This window comes from Amblyomma americanum, chromosome 7 (assembly GCF_052857255.1).
Source record: "Amblyomma americanum isolate KBUSLIRL-KWMA chromosome 7, ASM5285725v1, whole genome shotgun sequence".
NCBI lineage: Eukaryota > Metazoa > Arthropoda > Arachnida > Ixodida > Ixodidae > Amblyomma > Amblyomma americanum.
This window is the reverse complement of record NC_135503.1, coordinates 3785425-3808592: the sequence shown is the minus strand read 5'-3', so window position 1 is coordinate 3808592 and position 23168 is coordinate 3785425. Positions and strand designations below refer to the sequence as shown.

The 23168-nt window shown below is 43.2% G+C and overlaps 2 protein-coding genes across 4 annotated transcripts in view; one reads left to right on the top strand and one right to left on the bottom strand.

Annotated features, from left to right (window-relative positions):
• Positions 1-1821: 1821 nt before the first annotated feature.
• pont (RuvB-like helicase pontin) lies at positions 1822-16966 on the bottom strand. Its single transcript, XM_077630804.1, has 11 exons — positions 16699-16966; positions 16166-16252; positions 14244-14376; positions 13957-14040; positions 11456-11613; positions 8349-8393; positions 7675-7843; positions 3311-3509; positions 2728-2830; positions 2568-2659; positions 1822-2071 (listed from the first exon to the last, which is right to left on the bottom strand). Exons 1-11 carry the CDS (start codon positions 16837-16839, stop codon positions 1912-1914), a joined length of 1371 nt encoding a protein of 456 aa, XP_077486930.1. The 5' UTR covers positions 16840-16966; the 3' UTR covers positions 1822-1911.
• A 148-nt stretch (positions 16967-17114) lies between these two features.
• Positions 17115-23168, top strand: part of LOC144098286 (traB domain-containing protein) — a 29601-nt gene continuing 23547 nt past the window's right edge. For 2 of the 3 annotated variants that reach the window (XM_077630801.1, XM_077630802.1), the window contains exons 1-2: positions 17115-17209; positions 21545-21889. In XM_077630801.1, coding sequence (XP_077486927.1) covers positions 17185-17209; positions 21545-21889 — 370 coding nt within the window. In that variant the 5' untranslated portion in view covers positions 17115-17184. Of the gene's footprint in view, positions 17291-21544; positions 21890-23168 lie in introns of all 3 variants that reach the window. The other variant, XM_077630803.1, reaches the window with a different exon arrangement.

Sequence of the window (23168 nt, the reverse complement as noted above, 5' to 3'; positions counted from 1 at the left end):
CAACGTGTTTTATTAAGCACAAAGTGGGGGGACTGATTTCCAAAGCATTTCACCCTAGAGAAGCCGAGCACCAGGAAAGGGGAAAGCTTGTAACCCCGTGGGTACCCGGCAAAACTGGAGATCAGCCTCCCCTAGCGGACTGGGAGGCGGCCCTGCTCGGACCTCCAGGCCCAGCGGGCCCGGACGGCGGCTTCTACCAATGGGGTCCCAGACTGTAAGGAGGCTTCCCACTAGGGGAAGCCCCCGAACACCTCTCTGTATATATATAGAATAAATGCTTTTCATCACCATGCCTCCCGCATGTGCGGTGGATAATTAAACCACTGGGCCACCGTTATGGTTGAAAATGAGGCGGCTGCTGCCTTCTGTCCTCAAGATGCTGCCAGTACACTGCACGAAATGTTGCTAAAGCAAACTAGGCAAAAATAATGTTTCTGCCACGTATATTCTTGCTTCATAATGTAAGCTCCCTTCCCTTGGGGAACAAAAATAAGAAAGGTTTGAAATGAACATTGAACTCCACCAGCAGCTGATGCTTTCAAACAATGCTTGCAGCAAAATGTTACTCTGAGAATTTCTATCAAATGCAAGCAGATCAGTGCGTGCTTCTGATCCCCTTTGCACAAAGGTACCTCCATCTCTGTATTGTGTGGCTATAACTTTGAGCAATGCATACAACCAAAGTTCAGGACCTACCCTAACCTCCATTAGAAGGCATTCATGAAACTTGAGATTGATGGGCTTCACAGCCCAAAGCAACAATGGACTGAGGCATGCCCTACTGCAAAGCTCCAGATTTTGAAACTTTACTCGCCGTGGTGGCTCAGTGGTTAAAGCGCTCTGCTACTGAGCCAGATTTCCCGGGTTCAAACTCTGCCACGGCAGCCTCATTTCGATGGAGGCGAAATGAAAAATGCACAGTGTGCTCTGCACTGACCCCCAGGTGGTTGAAATTATTCCCTTGCCATTACAGCACCTCTTTCACTACCACGTTCCTCCCTTCCTTTAAGGGGCAGTATGGGTGCCCACCAAGATGGGAGACAATTACTGCGCCATTTGCTTTCCTTAAAAAAAAAATTTAACTTTAGGGGTGTGGGGACAACATGCAACAGTAAGTACCGACATTTCAGGGGTATTAAAAACGGACAGTGTACAAGCTAAAATTGCCTGGTCGCACAGCAAGGACATTGACATACACTAGAGTCCTGATTTGGGCTTGTTGGTCAGAATGCATAACAATTAAGAAGCAGTGCGAATAGACAAGGACTAACACATCAGCACCAGCCCTGTTGTCATGTCTGTCCTTGTCTATTCGCGCTGCTTCTTAATTATACACACTGTTCACCGCTCTTGGAAGTCGTACCGCTCTTCACTGAAAAAAAAAAGTCACTTGTCCACATGCAAGGCTTTTTAAAGTTGAGGCTGGTGGTCTGTTATGCTTTTAGCCATGCAAGTGACTTCAAAGCAAAAGCACAGCTGTTTGGGTAAGCTAATAAATCTCTTGGCAAGGCTGAAAATTGAAGGTTTAAAGTGAGTGTGCAAATCAGACACAATGCTGTTACTAGAAAGGACATTTTTTGTTATTCCAAACGAACTACAACTGAAATTTGATACCACAACTGGCTTGATTCAGATTTTCTGCATAGGAATAAGCAAAGAATTTGGGATAATTCCGATAGATACAAGATAGACAGGTTGCAGTGCATTAACAGCTATGGTTTCAACATACTTTAATGCAGAGCTTGCACCTCAAGCTTCAAGTCTTGACATTTTCCACATAGAATAAATGCTTGTTGGCAGTTAATGAGGCCTATAAGCAGAAAAGATGACAAAGGTTTTTAATGACAAACACAAACAACATGGTAGTGGTGATGTGGTTGGTGTAACAAAACCAAAATGGGGACACGTCCTTCATTTCATGTACTTGTCGTTATTCTCTGCCAGGATCTTCGCCGAGGACTTAGCGTCATGGAAGAGATCGTTGACCTCCTTGACATCATCCTTGCGAATAGATGTGCGACCATTCACCTTGGCAAGCAGGCTCGATGGGCTAAGCAGCTGTGCAGCATACCTATAGTGGAAACCATTTCCCAAACCATTGGTTTCAACATCACTAGGACTGCTTTCCATATTAGAGATAGTTTGTGTGTACTACTTCACCTGCTGCACACACCTGAGGACACGAAAGGGGGTCATTTATTGCATATTGACATTTTAGATACGACAATCAAGTAGCACAGCTTTTGTATAGCAAGGCTAGTAAGGTTTCTTGTATTAAAGAGTGGTGCTCTTGTTGCACAATGCTGTCAGACATTCCAAATTTCTAGCACTAAAATTTGGCTGTGGTCTAAGGGCTGCAAGCTAATCTAGAATACAAAGCCTGGCCCATCCAGGCATACTATGCTCTGTTGTTTCATATAATGAGACGGATGGGCAACATTTTTCACCACCCCATCAGCAAAAGGGCGGTTGATTTCTGAGCACATCATCCCACCACAGCACCAAACCTAAGTCTCCTGCACTCCTTATCATGTCAGCATACCAGAAGCACACACTAGCAGGCATACCTGAGTGTGGTGCGTGTGCCTATTTCGCCAAGTTCCTGCAGGGATTCCTCATCGATTTCAATGCCTTCTGTCTGTGCCCTTATTCTGAGAATCTGAAAGACAGAACAATGCGTGAGTGGAGTACAACGCTGCAAAAGGGAGTGAGAGTTAAAGGTCCAACCTGAACCATTTCTTCTCGTGTGTATGGCATTGTTCTGACAATCAGCAATCGGTCCAGCAAGTCCAGAGGAATTCCATGAGGAGAAACAACATCTTCAGTTCCCCTGAAACACAAAAGATGCAACACTGTGTGAAGACTGTTTGAAAAGCACATCAATGTGCTATATAAATGGAAATGCTCATGGAGTGATGAAAAAAAAAAGGAGTGCTAAGGCTGGTGCATTTTTTTTATTCACCGGAAAGAAACAAGAACACCTCTAATGTTCCAGAGAAAAAGCACAGCGCCATATCTACCAACTGCACCAGAACCATACGTGTACCAAATAAACTCTGTGCAAAATTAATGCCATTTCACCAGTCGAATCTAGGCCTTGCTGAAAAGAACTGTGTGGTCGACTGTAAATAGCGACCTGTGAGTAGAAACTTCACCCAATAGTGCTCCGAATGAATGCAGTAGTGAAAGGCTCAGTAGGACTATAGAAATTTTATTGAATCTGTAGGTAACCAAGTTTCCTCGCATCACACCAGACCTTGCTGAGCTACCCACTGCAAGCATTTGGCAGCAAGTCAGATCAGCCACTCACCGAATGGTGCAGCGCCCACGGTTAGTAGCAAAGATGACAATGGGTGCTATGGAGGACTCAAGCGCACGGTGGAGATACGTGAAGCACTCTATGTCCAGCATGTGCACTTCATCGACAAAGAGCACACCTGGTACCAGCTCGGCTATACCCTGGTCAATGTACTTGTTCACCACCTTGTTGATTTCCTTGCGCAGTTTGTCTGAAAGTACAATAAAGTCTCGTTGGCTACATATAAGGGTTTGCACTCTGGCCAGTTAGCTGCAGCAGCAACATCAGTCAAAAGTGCCATTTGTGCGTCCACTGCAACACGTGCTCAGCAAGTGTCTTCGTGGTACTTGACGTAAACTATTAAGAGCTCACATCACATGCCATACGTAAGTCTGCAGAGAATCTCCGCCCATATTCAGGACTGCCGCACAGAGTTCCTCCACGACAATGAAGTAGTACGTTGTTAAAACTTTTCTTGTTACCTAAACAAGAAGCTAGTTACTAAAAAGTCGATTTCGTTTACTACTGTGATAGGCCAGCAGAGTAATACACTACGCCGTGGCCCAGTGTTAGCAACTGCGTTTTTTTTTTTTTAAGTTGCATCCTACTATTGCAAAAATCTTTGAAGATCTGGCGAAAAGTCACGCTATTGCTGACAGCATAAAATATGTGCAGATTTACACTGCCTGACATCAAATTACGCGAAGACAGAGTGCCAGGAACAATATTTAGCAGCTTAACCCACTGTGTGCAAATGCAGTGACGGTGGCACTTAAGATGTTGACAGGCATTGACAATTGCAGAATGTATTTTGAGCACGGTGAGGGAGTTAGCTGAAAATCCGCTGCATGTTTTAAATCCGAAACCATTTATCGGTAACGAAACCTGGTGCCAGCGTTGCAGCAGTGGTACCATAACGTCCCCTATGACGCTTCCGTGGTATGAAAGAAAAAAAAATTTCTTCTACTTATTCGGTTATACATACTGCTCATCCCATCTGGGATTGTTGCAGGAGGACATTACAGGGTCAATAAGAACAATAGAAAAGAATACATTGAGTTGGAGAACATTTAAATGAAAAACAACAAATGACAAGGGTAAAGCAGAACCACAAGAAGCAATTAATCTAGTAAAACAAATCTCTAACATAACTAAAAAAATGACATAATGATGCATTACATCTTGTTTAAGAATAGCAACAGAAAAGACACGAAGTTTCTTTAAACACTGTACAATGAAGCTGAATACAATAAGATGCACCGTAAGAGATACGAAAGCAATATTGGTAGTTAGTGTACAGCTGCACAGTTGACTAGAATGTTAAAATATGAATAACCGTACACTGGCAAAAGTGCACAATTAGCAGCGAAAAAATACTAGGAGAATCATTTGCTAATAATGTATTATGCTCTCAAATGCAGTGGTAAATATTTGTCATGATAAACTGTTAGTAATTGAAGTATTTAAATGATTCCATTTTCTAGTCGCCGATGGGAAAAATGAGTAAAGCAGTCAGAATGAAAATGACACTCATTAAGTGTATAGGAATGTTTATGATGCGTTAATCTTGCTTCCGAAGGTGTGGGTAATTCAACCCAAGACTTTCAGATTGTGAGGCGAGCACACAACCCTCAGGCCGCAATACTGCGCTGCTTCTGGGCCAAAAAAGGTGAACCTAGTATATGCGCTGCCTTATGACTTAACAAGTAGGTGTGTAATTAAAAGGAAAAGAAAAAATTAATTTTTTTTAAATGCTTTTGCATTCAAAGCACGTAAGTAGTCTTAAGTGCCCTCCGTAATTTTCTCTCATCCCTCCTGAGTATTCAGCGCTCTTTATGGGTGCCAAAATGAACAAGTCAACTTTGCAGTTCCTAGTCGGGCCCCACCCAACTATGCAACACAACAAGCTTTTTCGCGGTTGACTTGGACATGTTTTCCTCGTTGCGCATGTGGTGCCTCTTATTAAACCACACGCTCACCAAATGCTGTTGAAAGACTTGGACACATAAAAAAACACCAAAAATAAACGTACCATGAGTTGGTCTTATGCAGTTCTCGCTTTCTTTCGTGGTGTCCAAAACTGACGAAATAGTTTTGGAGTGGAACGGCCACAAAGTGGGTGAATGTTTTGGACCGCAAAGGGTTAAACCAATGTCCTAACAAAATTTCAGCCTATGCCATTGTAGCCTATGCCAATCTTTGTCTTCAGCCATGCTTGAATAAAAAAAAGCTATAGGGCCACTTAAGCAGCCCTCTTTCCTTACCGTGCCTAATCAAATCATTCAATGTGAACGATGGTGCAATATTCCTCATTTTGAGAAATTCGTGCCGCTTCTGGACAAGTAACGCCATTCAGTATGTTGCAGAAGAACTGCACATCAGTTTGGGAATCTGCTTTTTGTCAGCCACATGAGAGAGTATTGTTAAACTTCGCATGAAACCTGTCAAGCCCATGGTGACGTCCTCTTCTCGCACTGAGCCTGCTAAGCAGCAACGGTGTTCTCGCGATTTCACTGCATTGACATTTGATTGTGCAAGTGCAAGCGACAGCATTTTGTGGAAAGATGGTGTCCATTTGTCTTATTTTAGTTCAGACAGAAATGACTGCTCCTCCCAGCCCGGACTATCGGCAGACGCCCATCGCCCATCTGTAACTTTCGTTACTGCCATTTCCGAGGAGATTCACTGCTTTCTGGGCATCTCTGCAGGTACGGGCATGTTCTTAGTGATTCTATGACGCCAAAAGTGTAGCGGGTAGTTATCTGCAAAATGGCTCAGAGTACACCTCGGCACTGCACTACGGAGTTTATACGAATTTCAGGATGATGTGAATTCGTAAAATGCCCTGGCAAGAGCGCATTGCGTGCAATGGGCAGAAGTTTGGATGTTACAAACAACACGCTGCCCCACTGCAGGCGGCATGAATGCACGAGCCGCGACCGTGCCCTCGAGCACCAAGTACTTACTGCCCATAGACTGCTGACGGTGGGACCGCCAGTTGCGCCGTGCGCACTGCGAGTAGTGAGCAACGTCGCGTGGCCCATACAACCCCGATGTCACGATCCCCAGTCACATACGAGCCAGCGATGGTGGCGCGCGACCAGCACAGCACCGACGTTGCGAGCCAGCGGTGGCATGCGGCCAATACATCACCAACGTTGCGATCATCAGTCGCCGGTGCACAATGTTAACAACAGTGAGGGCGGCGTACGACTGTCACAGTGCCGAAGTTGTGAGCCTGGCAGTGCGCAGCCTTAAGAAAACCCCGTCAGCCGAAAACAAATCTGCGGAACTCTGCATAGGAATTGTTTTGAATTGTGCAAATACTTTTTATGACCCTGCGAGATTCATATGATCGAGATTCTACTGTAACAGCACACAAAAACATATATCCTAGATTTTTTTTATTCCTTTATATTTTGACTGGATATGTTTAATGTTTTTGTGACTTCTTGCGTCTCTCTGAAATTTTGCCAATCAAAAATTTACTCTTTTCATAAGCAGCACATACTGTCCTTTTCTGTGTATAACTGAAAAGAGAATTCTGAATAAAGGAAAAGTTCCACAGCCCTAAAAAATACGAGCACTGAGGAACTTTTCCTTTATAGCTAGCCCAGTAATTGGTTTCAAGGGAATTCTGTTAGCTATACTATGATGTGCTACAATAAAGAAAAATTTTTAAATTAATGGGTGAAAAAAAAATTTATGAGCACCACTCTGAAATTCCGTTTTTTTCATAGCTCCAGAAAGAGTCAAGAGGGTAATGCGATAGTGATGTGTTCTGGATCCATCGCACACGGATGGAAGTTCATGCACGGATGGTGAAGATGATGACATCCAATGTGCAGCGCGACTGGCAGTAAACACATGGGATGTTCGGCTACGGCGATGGTACTGGTCTAATGCAGTGGCCAGCGAAGCTGCTCTGTACACGCCGTTGCAGTCCCGTTTGTGGCCATTAAGTGTTTATTACATCATCTACCCATCTGACACTCGACGTCCCCCTGCTACACTTGCCCTCTGCAGCAGCAATGTTGATGCTGTCACAGCCTCCCAGCTTTCTCGGTGGTGATGGACCTTCAAATCTCGTGGTGCGCTGCGACTGGTGCTGGGTGGTCACGTGACACGCATGACTTTATCATTGTCCCCACCAATCAGGAAATTTCCTGACATCCAGCGGAAGGGTTTGGGTGTGACAATGGCTTTAATGCTAACGCACTAATATATGCATGCAATGCAGGCATTGGCCCTACACTATGCAAGGACTGCTTCCGAGACTGAGCTAGTTTTGTGCTAGTCTTCCACACTTCAGGTGTTCATTGCTCAGCTGAAAAAACTAATGAATAAAAACATTTAACATGAACACTATACCACACCTGTGATTTCTGTCTTGCGAGGCTTTATGAGTTGACCCATCATGGACAGAATGTCCTGGCCACCCTGAGGCCGGGCATTGGCCACATCCAGATCATGCAGAGTCACGTCCTGTATGACATCCTTCTTCTTGTGGACATCTCCTTTGGGAAGCGGCACATACTCCTCTGCCTGGACGGAATACAATGAACTTTTGAGGAGGAAAATGAACGACATCAGCCAAAGGCATGACTATCAGGCACACACTTTAAAAACCAGAAAGACTTGTTTAGATGGAAAAACCAAGATGCAGACAGCTTGTCAGGCCTCGGGAACATCACAAATATTGAAGTAGTCTAAATGGCAGGGCAGGTAGAAGCGATAACTGATTTGGAAGAACACAGCAACTGCAAACATTCTCAGACCACTTTGGGCTAACACCTCTTTCAGCATTCAGCAGAGCTATATATTTGATGCCATTGCTCGCATTAACAACAGCATGCATAACTACCAACCTTCTAACCTCTGCCAAGCAGTGCAACATTTCATAACACAATTCCTCTAGCATATGTCCAGCCGTAGCCATGGCAAACTAACTACAGCTTCCCAGATCCAACAAACACGGTACAGTGCTCACTGATTACAAAAATTTCTTTGTAGTATAGCTAGCAAACATACTTAGCTTCTACAGTCTCACCTCAAGGTCAAACTCGGTGGCATAAGCATCGGACCTTCCTTGCCTCTGGAAAGTAAAAACACATAACCTTGGAAAATGCTTGGAAATGAAGCAAACATGCCAGCTGCTAATTGCATAACAGTAAAACATGATCAACCCGTAAGGACTTACCTTTCCTAGTGCATTATTTCAAGCGTAAGAATTCGCGGCTTGTGTTGTCGGATAAAGAGGGTCATTTTGTTGTAACCCCGGAAGGTATTTTCGCAAAACTTCACAGGACGTTAAAAGTGCTTTGAACGTGTTAGTGTAGTTTGCCAGAGTGTTAAGCAGCAGGCTGTTTCGTTACTGAACCACTGTAATCTTGCTCTGTTAGCGACGGCCGTTCAGAAAGCAGAAGGTGATAAATTAGAACTGTTTTTCTCCGCAAAGAAGCATAAAATTATATCCCTTTCAGAGCCATCAAATTGGAAGCTGGCACTTGGCAGTATGCTGTGTCTAGTTATCTGCAGAGGCATCTTTCAGTGTTAGTTGTGGACGATCCTTTCTTGGTTGAAAATACAGACAAGGTAATCCATTTTCTAAATAATAATAATCCTGGTTTTTGTTCTGGCTTCAGTATTGACATTGGAGATGTTTACTACTCTCTTCCTCACAAGGGGATTATGAAAGCGGTGAAAAAATACATTACTGACGACAATGATGAAGTTGGCTTTATGGGTAAGTGCGAGTGCCTGCTGACACCTTTCTTGAACTGTTATCCTTTAAGTTAAAGTCAACTCATGCAGGTTGGCGAGGTGATGTCTGTGTGGAAAAAAAAAAGGAATTTGTATTGGATCGAAAGGTGGTGCCTGCACTGAGCAATATTTTCTTGGGTCAAATCGACAGACAAATTAGCAAACATAGCGATGGAATGGCTTTGAGGATCTATAGATTTGTGCTGATTAAAAAAGACAACTTCAACAGGAGAATGGTAGACATCTTGAAGTTGTTTCAAGAGTGTGCTAACGGTTTGTCATTTACGTTTGAAGTTCCTTTGAATGAATCTCTCCAGTTTTTAAGCATTAAGCTATTTTTTCAAGAACGACCACTTATGTTGGCTTTATTCCCCAAGGTCCCAGAAACAAATATTAAACTGTTCTTCTGGACTCTCAAAAACTGTAAAAAATGCTATTGCTATGTCTTGCATCTGCTCGAGCCTACAGAACTCGTGTCATCATTGTATCCAAGATAGTGTATTGTTACAGGTGCGCAGGATGAAAACTGCAGGTTTTCCGGATTCAGTTATCTCGACAACTGAAATGTTACTGCGAATGGTAAGGGCGGATTTCGTGAATTAGAAAAAAAAGGAACAACGTACGTAAGAAAATGGCGGTTATTCCATACATACACAAAGTAGTGCATAAACTAAAGAATGTGGCAGGAAGGTTTGACGTAGACGTCATTTTTTTAGGCGGAAAATAAATTGAGTGGGCTCTGCTGTGCCTTTAGGAACTGCCATGAAAAGGTCATAGAAGTTAGTCCATTTAAATTCCAGATATCACACAGGTCAAGGTTGGTGGACTGCGCCTGCTCAGTAGTTTATGAACTTCCACTATCATGCAATGAGTTCTACATAGGTCAAACCAGTTGATGCATTAACATTCGCTTGCGTGAACACCTCAATTCACTCTGATTCCAGATATCTCTAAAAAAAATCGTGCTGTCATAAAGTACAGGAAAGCTTTGATATACAGATACAAAAGCTTAGACAGGCAGGCTTTCCTTCCCCGAAGATTAGTTCTGTCACGGAAGAATTACTGAAAAAAGTAAAAAAAGAAAGAGAAAGAAAGAGCGAAGATGGTGAAGTATCTGAAAAGAAAATCAAACCGGTGGTGATTCCATACTCCCACAAAGTGGCTCATAATCTTAAGCGTGTTGCTGCAAAATACAAAGTACCAGTGGTCTTCTCTGCACCCAGAAAACTTGCATCGCTGTGTCGAAAGATTGGAAATGATGATGCCAAATCAACAGAATGTGAAATTAAGCATGTAAACCTGTTTCTGAAATGCGCTGTGGGGGTGGTTTATAGCATCCCGCTGACCTGTGGAAAGGTGTACATCGGCCAGACAGGCCGATGTATTAATGCACGTTTAACCGAGCACAAACGATCACTAAGAGTTGGTACCGGGTCACATTTGCCGCATCACTGCAAGGACTGCGGCAAAGAAGAGAAGAAGAATTGTCAACCAAAGCTCCAGGAAACTCAAATCCTTTGCAGAAGTAAAGATAAGACTGCCCGAGAACTGCTAGAAGCCCACCGGATGAAAAAAGGCGGGAGTTCCTGCATCAGCACCCCATCGCTAGTCATACATAAGAATGAGAGTATATTTTTAGATAAGTTTAGAAAGATTTGAGTCACTTTTGTTCCCTACAATGCAGTATCCATACCATCGCCAGTATCTTTTACCCTTTGCTTGTGTTTTTTTCCATCACCCCTACCTCTTGGCTATAAATAAGCCGTGCGTGTATCCAATAAACAGTTGCAAGTAGCGCCTGTGTCGTGTCCGTCTTTGCCTATGTGCCGTGTCTTTTGTGCGCTTCAACCACTCAATCCAAGTTTTTTATATCCCTGACATGGGATATGGGGGGGGGGGGGTTCACTTGCATTCAAGTCGACTTACAATCGTGTAAATACGGTATGTGTCATACTTAGAGGGAACATGAGAAATGGTTAAACTGGCTCTTAACGTGGAGAAAATAGGTTTCACCATGAAGCGAAAAAAGGTGCATCGAGCTTGAGAAGAGGAGCCCGAGGCCGCACTCCTGCTTCACAGTGAAACATACTTTTCCACCCGTTAAGAGCCAGCTTAACCATTTCTCGTGTTCCTTACAAGAATAATGTGCTTAGGGCAGTAATTTAGGTGGAGTAATTTCAAGCAAGAAAATTACTCCCTCACCTGCTCCTATGAGGTCTGAAATACTGTACAGTCTGAAAAACGAGCCAGAGACTAATTCTAGACCAATTGCTCAAAATTTGACTGTTGTGAAACTGCAGTGCAATGCATGCATGGGCTAGTGAAATAAACCAGAAATGAATGAGGAGAGTAAGCCCAAGGTGCATATTGCATGTACTTGATGCTAAGACTCACCTTGACAGCTCCACTGTTGGCCTCAATGTAAATGACATCACCAACCTCCACCTTTTCTCGCTGCAGGCTTTCATAAATTGTGGGATCCAGCTTTAGCTGCTTGGTCCCTTTGGCAGTCTTGAGACCAATTATGACGTGGCTCACGGTCTTGCCGTAGCCTGAAACACATTTGAAACAAAAAGCTCAAACAAAAGCTAGCTACCACAAGAAATTAGATAAATAAAAGGAAATTGCATCTCAAAGCAAAGATTAGCAATGAGTATAAATCTTTCTGTACATGTAAGGAATAATTTTTTTCTGCATGGTAAAAGTGGTCCCAAAAGATGTTTAAAAAGCTACATACATATACCATATTTTCTGGTCTATAAGTCACACCCTCCTGTAAACGGAACTTATTCCACCAATGTAGAACAGGCACCTGCTCATTCACTAAGCGCTATAAAAACGTGCTAAGGATCTCTTTGTCAAGAGAGTGCGATAAAAATTCACACTTATGGAAGCTGCCGCATACGGACAAACTTCGAGCCCTGACAAGCGTGCCTTCTTTCTGCGGCCTGCCTTTTTTCTTTGCTTCATCAACCGGAAGCATGTTACAGGTTTGCACCAGTCCCAGATAATTTTTTCGCTCACGTCAAACTGGCTCTCTGCTGACCAATTTCTGTTCTCCAGCACATATTCAACGGTACGCAATTTGAATTTCACATCGTAGCTTCTTCGCCTTGACAGCGTCGCAAGCGGAGTCGTGTTGAGCAAGACCAATGCACATGGCACGCGAAACGACACAGATGAAGAACATAGCTGAACCGGCTAAACTGGATATGGCAGCGGTGCGTGCTTCGTGCCACCACCGCATCCTTTGTGCCGCCAATGCATCCGCTTGTGGTGCATGATTGATTCTACCATACTGAAACCAAAGTAACATAAAGCCATATTCATGTTTCACTACTTTCAACCTCTTCAGCAGGGTCACACACCTGCCACAGACACAGTTATGTCTCCACGAGAATGGATGACGGTAACGGATCGCGCTGCGCTAAAGCTCTCTTATAACTCAATTATTTCTCTTTTACAGATAGATTTTCTGCTCAAAAATAGTAACTGGGCATGGCAAAAGATGGCACGTGGTGGCGTGTAATTTTTTTCCATATACAAGTCGCAGCCACGAAAAATCCAGAAAAAAAAAGTGAGTTATACACTTGGAAAATATGGTACAGTGAAACACTACTTGAAAGAACATCACTTGCATAAAATTTTCAGATAACTGAACTTTTTCAAAACCCCCCAACAAAACACTATTGTATCTAATGTAAATGACTTTCAGTTGAAAAAATTCCATCACATCACAAGAATTAGTTCGGCAAACATTTTGGAAAGCACTAAAGCATTGCTTTTCAGTCAGAATGCATCATTTTGGCAGACACAGTAATTTTCATCCACAAAACTGCGAGCACTACATCTTCAAAGTGCGCAGCGTACCAAACTTCACAGTATCACCCTTTCCCTTATGAAACTATTGGGATGCCACATTATCTGCTTAAGGTAGTATGGCTATGCACCTGGCTAGTAGCCTCAGCAGTAGCCACATGTGCTTGCCAATGCACCTGCCATAGCTTTACTTGTTCTAGCTTGTCATAGCTTCACGAGAATTTCAACAATAAAGGCACTAATTCATTTGTCTAAAGAAGGTAAAAGCCTTTGCTACTCATCAGTGATTTGTGGTAGAAAAGGCCCTACATCCCAATGTCCTGCAGAAAATTACTGCACGTTACGATATGTGTTAGGCATATCATATATTGAGTTGTAGGTGTTGAGAAATAAATGCCTTTAGGAGCCATTAGAATGTTTGATATTTACTTCAGTTCATCAAAAGAAACCATGTTTTCATTCAGCGAGCTTTAACTAGAGCAAACATTTTCTCAAGGCCCTCAAGATGGCCGCACGTAGGCAAGTTTTTATTGCAATTATAAGTTTCTCAGTAACACAATATATAAGGATGAATTAAAAAGATGCGTGCAACTCTTTACCGCTTTTTCAAAAGAGAAAGCTCACGAAAAGGCACACTCTTTGTAAAAGCTGAAGGTTGGTTTAATTGGCAGTTCAATGTTCCAGCAAGGCCAGTGAACAATGAAAAAATTAAAGCTGATGTCAGCTACTGGCTGTCAATAGCCACACTGTTCCCGAAATTACTTCAAACAGTGAAAACTAATTTTACAGCAAAATTTTGAGCAGAGTATTTCGGGCTCTAAAGTGACTTGCACAAACAGCAATTATGAAAGCTAACATAATTCCATTTTCTAGACACTTCATTTGTCTACTGTGTTGCCATCAATTAATTTTTCCACAAAAGCAAAGTTTCATTCATTGTTTCCTATTTAGCTTTTGCAGCTTAGCCTAGATTAGAACATTATTTCTGGTACCAGCAGAAAGGGATTATAAATTTTCCTGCATGCACTACATGGTACATAAAGAAGAGTGATAAGGCAACACTGAAGACAACTTACCGCCCATTGGGTTCTCAGTTTCGCAGGGTGTCAATTCCGTCACCTCACCTTCATACACTTCCTTGGTTTCTTTGATTCGCAACCCTGTAAATGCAAACGTAGCAGCCAGCAACATCACACCCTTTAAAATGTATGAATGCTTGAAATAAAAAAAGCCAGAATCTTGTCCGCCTATGCACAAAAAAAAAAAAAATAGCAAGAAGATCAAAGTTGAAATAAAGAAACCAAGAACATCTATGATGCATGCAACAAACAACTATTGTATGTTCCTGCATTCCTGCACTTACCGATGGCTCTCCTGAAGTTCTCCATTAGTACTTCAGTCTTTTTCACCTCTGATGAATACACTTCACTGCCAACCATCGGGCAGAATGGCACTTTGTTACCCAGTTCTTGAGATATTGCGAGGGCAATGGCAGTCTGCAAAAAGCCAAATGGCCATCAACCCATATATATTTACTTAAAAAACAGCGCTTTGAACACAGAACAAAGAAAGAAAAAGGACACACACGGTGTTGTCTTTAAAGCAACTTTTAAGTAACTATGGAAAAAAACTCGCCCAATCTGCTGTCCTTTTTCAACCCATATATGCCTAGCATACTATATTTGGGACGCCGCTTTTCTGCGCAGGAACTCTAAAAATTTGTTGTGCAAAAGCTTGCACCCGCAAGCATAGGTTCAAGAAGGTCTAAACTTTTCTTGTTCAAGGGTTGTGTTATGTGCACTCAGTTTTGTGCGTTTAGGCATTACCGTTAGGCAAGAAAAGGGCCACAAGTTGGGCTTCTACCGCACGAAGCGGATTTGGGGTTGCTTGCAGGCGGAACTTATCTCTAATCCGTCAAGGCAACTGTTTGGTCCAGGACCCTTTTCCCAAGCATCTCACCCTAGAGGAGCTGAGCACCAGGCCGGGGAAAACCTTGTACCCATTAAAAAACCGGAGTACCTGGCGGCACTGGGGATCGAACCCAGCACCTCCGAAATGCAAGGCGGATGCTCCACCACAAGGCCACGCTTCGGTAAAGCCTAAACGCATGTTTTGTGCGTTTAGGCATTCAGAAAGATAAATTTGACCCAATCGACTACACTGTGATTCTGCAGGAAAAAGAAATAATTCTTGCGCATTGTCATAAGGAAACCACCCTGCATGATGAGAAATGTGATTCTAAACTCGATGTCAAATGTTTGAAGCTTTACCACGCATAACAGGTAGCGAAACTGCCTAGTATCCTACATTACAGCACTGCTCACAAGTCAGCAGTGAGATTAGTATTTCCAATAATAAAAGGCTGATTCTGAATTGAAAGTTGAAATAAACATTTTGAACTGAAAAATATTTTAATTTTTCAAATTTTTGAGGTTTCGGCATATATGGGTTAAGATGAGAGCTCAGAAAACCCAAGCTATGAGCTTTGAAGTTCTTGGAAGAAGGCACCATTAAAGCTTGAAAAACAAATGTTTTCTATTACCAAGGCACAAAGGCTATCCTGCTTAACATTTTACACCAGGTTCATTCAAGAAAATGCTCTGGTTATTGCAAAAGAAATCTACCCCTTAGCATGAAAAAAAAGGGCCAGTTTACAAGGATTTTATTTCAGCTGTGATTGCCTTCTGCTGGCTTATCCTTCCGATGTAGGCGGGCTGGCTATCAGGTGAGAGTGGCACAAAAAAAAAAAGGCTGAAAACATACGGCGGCACTGGGGATCGAACCCCGCACCTCCCGCATGCGAGGCGCATGCTCAACCACTTGGCCACTGCTGCGGCAAAAAACAAATTTCATCTGTGAATAACAAATGACACTCCAAGGGCCGCAATATCGGCCCATCATTTCTGCAGCTGTCACTACAAGCTGTGTTCAAAGGTTTGAGCAGTGGGCACAGCTATGGCAAGAAAAAATTACAGGCCAAGTCACTACATGTGCAGCCAACTTCAGGCATCAGTGCGACGTTGGGCTGCACAGTTAATCGTGTGCAACCATACCTTTAATGAAAACCAACAATATATTTAATGAAAATCAGCCAGATATAATACACATATTTCGTTCCAAATATGCACCCAAGAGTTTGGCTACTTTTGCTGGCCTAATTTAACAGGCATGGCAGAGGCGTTCGCTCATCTTGGCGGCCCTGCTAGATGGATGCTCATTTATACGCGCTGTGCGGCTATGGGACGTAGTAGTACATACAGTATACTGTTGTTTCCAAAGGCTCACCTTTCCAGTGCCAGGCGGTCCAGCAAGCAAAACAGCTCTTCCAGCCATCTTTTTGGACTTTATCATCTCTACAACAATGCCTGCTGCCTGCACAATGAAAACGCGGTACTTGGTGAAATCGAAGCATATCCTAAAGCATCTTTCGTAGCGTGGATGCATATAAGAACGCACGTCAATGGCACCCGTTATAAAGGGCCGGAGTTAGCATTTCAAGAGCACCAAGTCATAAAAACAGCACCGATTTCATTCGTATTCAGGCTGGCACAAGAAGCCATGTGGATCCTTTTTTTTATTACAAGAGAAAAAAAAGGGGGTAAAAGGGGGGGAGGGGGGTGTAAGCGAAGAGTGCTTCATCACGCCAGCAAGGCTCCTATGAGGACAACAAACAGCATGACAGCATGGATATGAAGGTAATGCATTACATGAGTCCAAGAGTGCTCTTCTGCTTAAATACTCGTTTTAAGCCGTCGACAACGAGGTATGTACGCAAACATTAGCGGCTGAAAACCTGAAGCCACGCGATGGCAGCTCACCTCCCTAGCTTGTTCCTGGCCGACCAAACCGCAGGCGACAGGGATCGCCACGCCATTTTCGTCAAGGCCGATTCCTTTGACGTGACTGTGGGCGGCAATCCGCTGAGTCTTAGTGGTGCTTTTAACTTCCTCTATCTTCATTGTTCAACTTGTGATCAAAATCGACGCAAGTTTCTCGGCACCACGCACGAACTCGCCGCAATCGATATAACGATGGAGAGATGCGCATTAAAACCAGCTGGATAAAAGGGTCTTTTCACTCTGCTTGCAGTGGTGTGTTTGCTTCCGGTATCTGGCGGCATTGTACTGTTCGATAACCTAGTAACTATTAACACGTAAAATATTCTGAAAGAGAATAAAAACGCCTGCACTTATAACCGTTTATAATTTACATAAACGCATTGTCTATGCGGTCTACATACAGCATACCCAACTGCGGCTTTTAAATCGGTGGTTTACTTCACATGCTGCAATGCAAAGAAAAACATGGGTGACTCGGCGGCAGCAGAAGGTGAAAATTGCAGCTGATTTTTTTTCTGAAATTTAACTAGTTTGCTAGCCAAGGAGCGCACGAGTGTGTAGAAAGACAATCGTATGGCTAAGTTCTTCAATTTTCATGCTATTTATAAAGTTTAAAGTTCTGTAGAAATGAGCAATGTTGTGTGGCAGCAGGAGTTTTGGTTACGTTGAGTGCGCGTTTAATCTAATATATTTCACACTACACGTCATTACAGTACCCCCACTGAGTAGCGTGCTCATCGTGACATTCCGCTGCGTTTTTTAAGATAGACTGCTAAGAAATATGCGTATTAAAATATGTGTGTTTATGTTTGCGACGTGGACCATAATTATGCTGTTCGTGAATTTATTTACTAATGCGCTGCAATCGTCGCCATATGTTCGCAGGCTAAATTATTGAGGCACACAGCGCGTGAACGGAGGTGATGTTCCTTGCTGTCACAGTAGTCCGTGAATCATGCCGCAAATGGCACCGGAGAATTGACGTTGAAAGACATCAGTTTGGCTTTGTCCTTATCGGGTGCAGTGTATTGATGACGAACGGCTTTACCTTTACATGTTTCTCAGGATCAAAAAGCGAACTCTTTTGTTGCTTCTTTTCCATGGCGAACCGTTGGTTACATTTGGAAAACGTTACCCAGTGAACGAAGAGGCTCATAAGTTATGATTATTTACGGCTGACTTCGCGGCCGGCGTTCCGACAAGTTCTGTGTCGATTTTTAACAGTTGGTACGAGTGGCAAAACTTTAAATATGTTTGTACTTTGGTTTGAAGCCCGTTACACGTTGTACTTCATGGACTAGCAAAATTAGCTTACTACTGATGCATTTAGCAGTCATCTGGTCTTTTGTAGTGCTCTAAAACACTTAAGTTCTTCGTAGCGGTGAGACGTGGCATCACTTGGGTGTACGAGTAGCTTCCCGGCATTTTTGCAAACCATTTTAGTCATTTGAGACAAATCTAGGCTTGCAGTAGAGCTGACTTTTTCCTTCTTTTTTATTTGCTTCACATAAGGTGGAGTTTTTATCTTTTCTTTCTTATCTGTAACGTGTAACATAGCAGCCTGTTCATCTGTCTTCCTATTATAAGCTTAATGAGAGATCAGATGACTTGAAGTTCATTTTACAATGTGGCTCAGTGTCATCCTGTTTTTGTACATTATGCTGGCTGACATATCTGTAATAGAAATTTCATTGGGGCAGGCTCCACGCCATGTGGATGCTAATTCAACTAACTCTGCTGTGCATGGTGTGTGGTGTTGTGGAGTGTGGTGGTTCAACAATGTGATTTTTTCTTACTTTTACTTCAATGCCTTTATGCAAAATGTGCGCATGCTCTCATTTTGTTGCACGAATCAAGTATGTGCTAATGTGTCACAAGATTGTGATGGACGTGCCACCTAGCTCTTGTCCTTCTCGGCACATGAGAACTGTGGTCAAATAGTATATTCATGTGCGGGCGTTAATTAGTGTTTCTTGTACACGCGTGTGTGCACGAAAATTAAAAAAAGAAATAGTGGCAGAAGGGTAAGACTTTGTGTGGTACCAACTTTTTGGCTGTATCTACTACAAAGGTGCAGAAATGGAAAACCATTGGTGCAAATTTTTTATCATGCTTTGTTGTGAAAAATGGTAACAACACAAGAAACAGAGGACATGATAAAGAGACAAGCACTGAACTCACAACTGGCGTTTTTTGTTCAGAAAATGCACACTTTAATACCATTGTGTTGCAGAACACGCTTGCGATATAGTTGACAGAGAAACAAAATCGGGATATCGCGAAAGGAGCGCTGTGATATTGCTACAGGTATAAACAACACCAGTTTTGAGTTCAGCACTCATCTGTCTCGTTTTATCTTGTCCCACAATTTTTGCACTGTTCCTGTTTTTTCACTATGCATTACCAACTCGCCCACTATGGTGTGTTGCAACACTTTGTTGTAGCTCCGCCTGCGGCTGTTGTAGTGTTTTTTTATGCACTCCAATGTGTGCTGAATGAGTTCAAGTTCTCTATAGTCTCTAGAGATATCATTCACATAGAGTAGAGTCCTGTTGTTGAAATTAAAACTGCTTGTCACTGCTGTCGCAGAAATGCAGCAGTTGTGGTAGCGAACAACTTTTTACAAATAAATAGTGTACAGAGATCATATTTCTGGCAACACTTCTGATGTTTTTCTGTACCTGCTAGATTTTCTTGCAAGCAGTGATTATAACTTCACTTTCAAGGCTTCTGTTGCTCACTGCTTCTACTGCTAGCCCTTCATAAGTAGTGCAGCCTTTCAGTTACTTTATGAACAGCTTGCCTGCTGCAGGCAATTTTCGCCGCCCCCTGCTACACTTGCCTTCTCTTGGAATTCACTCTGTTACCCTTAAGGAGCAGCGGTTATCTTGTCTTCGCATTACATGCCCTGCCCAAGCCCATTTCTTCCCCTGATTTTGACTAGGATGTCGTTAACCCGCGTTTGTTCCCTCACCCACTCTGCCTGCTTCCGGTCTCTTAAAATTACACCTATAATTTTTCTTTCCCCAGCTCGCTGTGTTGTCCTTAACATAAGCTGAACTCTTTTCGTTAGCCTCCACGTTTCTGCCTCATAGTTGACTACCGGTAAGATACAGCTGTTGTATACTTTTCTCTTGAAAGATTTGGTAAACTGCCATTCATTTTCTGAGAGAACCTACCATATGCTCTCCACCCCATTCTTATTTTTCTAGTTATTTCCCTCTCATGATCTGGATCAGCAGTCACTACCTGCCTTAAGGAGGTGTATTCCTTTACCACTACCAGCACCTTGCTACCAATTGTGAACTGCTGTTCCCTTGCTAGACTGTTGAACATTACTTTGGTTTTTTGCATGTTAATAGACACCTTTAGCATACCGTGTACCGTGTTAGTGTTACCATGACTGGAGTGCCGGAATCCCACCAACCGGCAGTAAGCATGCGCTGAATGGTCACGATACGGAAGGCTTGCGCGCAGCTGCCGGGTACCTGGCACCATCTGGCGGCCTCTAGTGGCGGCGCGAGGGCTCTCGATACTCTGGTCACAGTAACGGTAACATGGTACACGGTATGCTAAAGATGCCTAGTTTTTAGACCCACCGTTCTGTGCTGCCTGTCTAACTCACTGATCATGCTTTGCAGTTCATCTCCTGAGTGACTCAGCAAGATTATTTAGGTATTCTCCATTAACTCTTATCCCCAACTGTTCCTAATTCAGGCCTTGGAATGCCTCCTGTAAACGGGCGGTGAATATCATCAGCAAGATAGTGTCTCCCTGCCTGACACCATTCCTTATCGGAATTTTATTGCTGACTTTATGGAGGACTATGGTAGCTGTACAGTTGCTATAGATATCGTCCAGTATTTTTGCATAAGGCTCTTCTACACCCTGATTCCGCAATGCCTGCATGACTGCTGAGGTTTCCACTGAATCAAATGCTTTCTCGTAATCAATGAAGGCTTTATATAGGGGTCGGTTCTATTCTGCGCATTTCTCTGTCACCTGATTGATAGTGTGAATATGATCTACTGTGGAACATCCTTTACGGAAGCCTGCCTGATTATTTGGTTGATTGATGTCTAAGGTTGCCCTCACTCTATTAGCAATTACCTTAGTAAATACCTTTTAGGCAATGGGCAGTAAGCTTATTGGGCTGTAATTTTTCAAGTCGTTGGCATCACCTTTCATAAGAATTAAGATTATGTTTGCGTTCTTCCAAGCTTCTGGTGCGGTCGAGGTCATAAGGCAATTGCATATACAGGGTGGCTAGTTTTTCTAGCAGAATCTTCCCTCTGTCCTTCAACAGATCTGCCGTTACCTGATCCTCACCAGCTGCATTTCCCCTTCGCATTACTCCTATGGCTTTCTTTACTTCCTCTTTTGGTAGTGACGGGATGATGCACTGCTGTGTGCTACTGTCTCTCTCATTAATGTTCTCATTACATTGGCTACTATATAGATTTGTTTACACTAGCCAGTGTAATAAGAACATTTTCTAAATTAGCAAAGCTTGAAACTCTTGAAACCAGATGAAATGTTAAAAGGTTGAAGTTTCTCTTCTTAGTAATTCACGGTCACTTTAGGATTAATATGGCACACTTGACCCTCAGCAATCCCACTGTGCAAGCGGTCGGCACTTCCGCTTGCACAGACACTTGTAATGTTAACACATTAAAATGAAATAAGTGATGGTCATGGCTCTTATGTAGCTTCAAGATGCTAAACGGCATGTTCGAAATGCTGAAAATCTTGAGCTCATTGTAGCCTGCCGCCTCACATTGCTCTCTCGCTGCATCTCATTGTATCTTGCACATATTTACCGTAGCTCCAGGCGTGTCGGCACCCCCCGACAAGGTGGCTGGTGATGCCAGGGCCAATGGGCCGACCTCGGGCACTCTGAAGGCACTCTCCGGCATGTCGCTCACTGGGGATGGCAATGGGAATGTCGAAGCCAAGGTGTCTGGCTCCTTGAATGGCAGCCCTGCAAAACGGCAGGAGACCTCCGACTCTGAGAAGAGCCTGTCGCTGCTCACGGCCACCAATGGGGATGGGGATTACTCCAAGACGGTCTCCTCGCCCGAGCACTTTTCCACGGCTGATGAAGGGGACATGGGGGAAGAGACCGCAGACGGCGACTCCGAAGAGGACAGCTTTGTCTCGAGAGACACAGGTGCCACTTCCTCTTTTTCACTGTTTTCTTCACCAGCACCAGCTAGGGTAGCTTGAGCAGTGACGACAAAAGGAACTCGGGTTAGGCATGAGAATGGAATAAAAGATGAAAATAGCCAGTCAGTCAGCCAGTAATGCTTTATTTGCAGGAAAAACAACTACTTTCCAGGTGGCAAAGACAAAAGGCATGTTTACCTAATTATGTCTTGGCCCCTGTAAAGTGGATTTTGAATACACGCGTATTTTGAGAACAAAATATAGTAACTGTCAAGATATTCCGCTAGAGACATTGATAGGCTGTCAAGACAATGATTAGGAATAAAAATTGCTGCTGTTTTGCATATCAGGATTTTTGCTAGTGTAGTGTACTTTTCCGGCGCACCTTTTTGAAAATCACCTCATTATTGCCGTTCTTTTCTTTCTACTCAAATCATCCCCACATTGGCATGGGTTCTATTAAGAACGAACATAAGTGCCAGCATTAGCAAGGCACACTAGCCTATGTCTGTATCGATGCTGTTGCAGTTCCTCTACAGATGCACAGGAAGAAGATGAGCAACTTTGGAGTACTTTCAATAATGGTTTGATATTTGATATGTTCACTCTCAGTGGTGCTGTGAGGAGCTTGTCCCGAGTAATAGGCCGAATGCTACTGGGTAGAACTGTAGAGCTAACACAAAACTGCAACCATGCCGCAGTGCCCCTGATATCTTGTTTTTCTCGCCTTTATTGATGATGTCATGCTTTATTTTGATTGTAAGTCCCCCCCCCCCCCAAACTTTGAATTTTCAGTTTAAAAAGGATGGGTCGGCTTACAATCGTGTAAATACAGCACCCACTGAAAATCTGTTTTATGCCGAGTCACTGTGCTGGTTGAAGAACTTTGGTGCTTGGTAGTGTTGCATGAGATTGCAAGCGACTACATTTAGTAGATCTGTTTCAGTGAGAGAGAAAGTACGAATACTTGTGTAGAGATTTTAGTGCACTTTTAAGATTCCTGCTGTTTTCTCATAGGGAATGACGTTGCTGGTTTGTGGCATAAAACGAAGTCACTTAAAGAGTGCATTACCACTCACCATCAGCTTTACCATTGAGCTGTGCATCATCTGTCATGTATGTGTGCCCTGTGTGCCTTATCGTGCTCCCATATTTGAGAATAGCTGCCACAACATAGCATCGCTTATGACTAGGGGTTGGAATTTTCGATTTTTATTTTTCAAAAATTCGGTGGACTTTTTTGTAGTGTTATTTCAGAATGCAAGTTTCGTTCTCTTTTTCTT

What these genes read in the sequence shown, in the direction of transcription:
- pont (XM_077630804.1), bottom strand. Translation starts at nt 16,839, where the DNA reads ATGAAGATAGAGGAAGTTAAAAGCACCACTAAGACTCAGCGGATTGCC. An exon ending in CCAACAGTGGAGCTGTCAAG is followed by an intron (nt 8,394 to 11,455) that starts GTGAGTCTTAGC and finishes TTTACTTTCCAG; the next exon opens with AGGCAAGGAAGGTCCGATGC. An exon ending in CCACCGAGTTTGACCTTGAG is followed by an intron (nt 7,844 to 8,348) that starts GTGAGACTGTAG and finishes TATTCCGTCCAG; the next exon opens with GCAGAGGAGTATGTGCCGCT.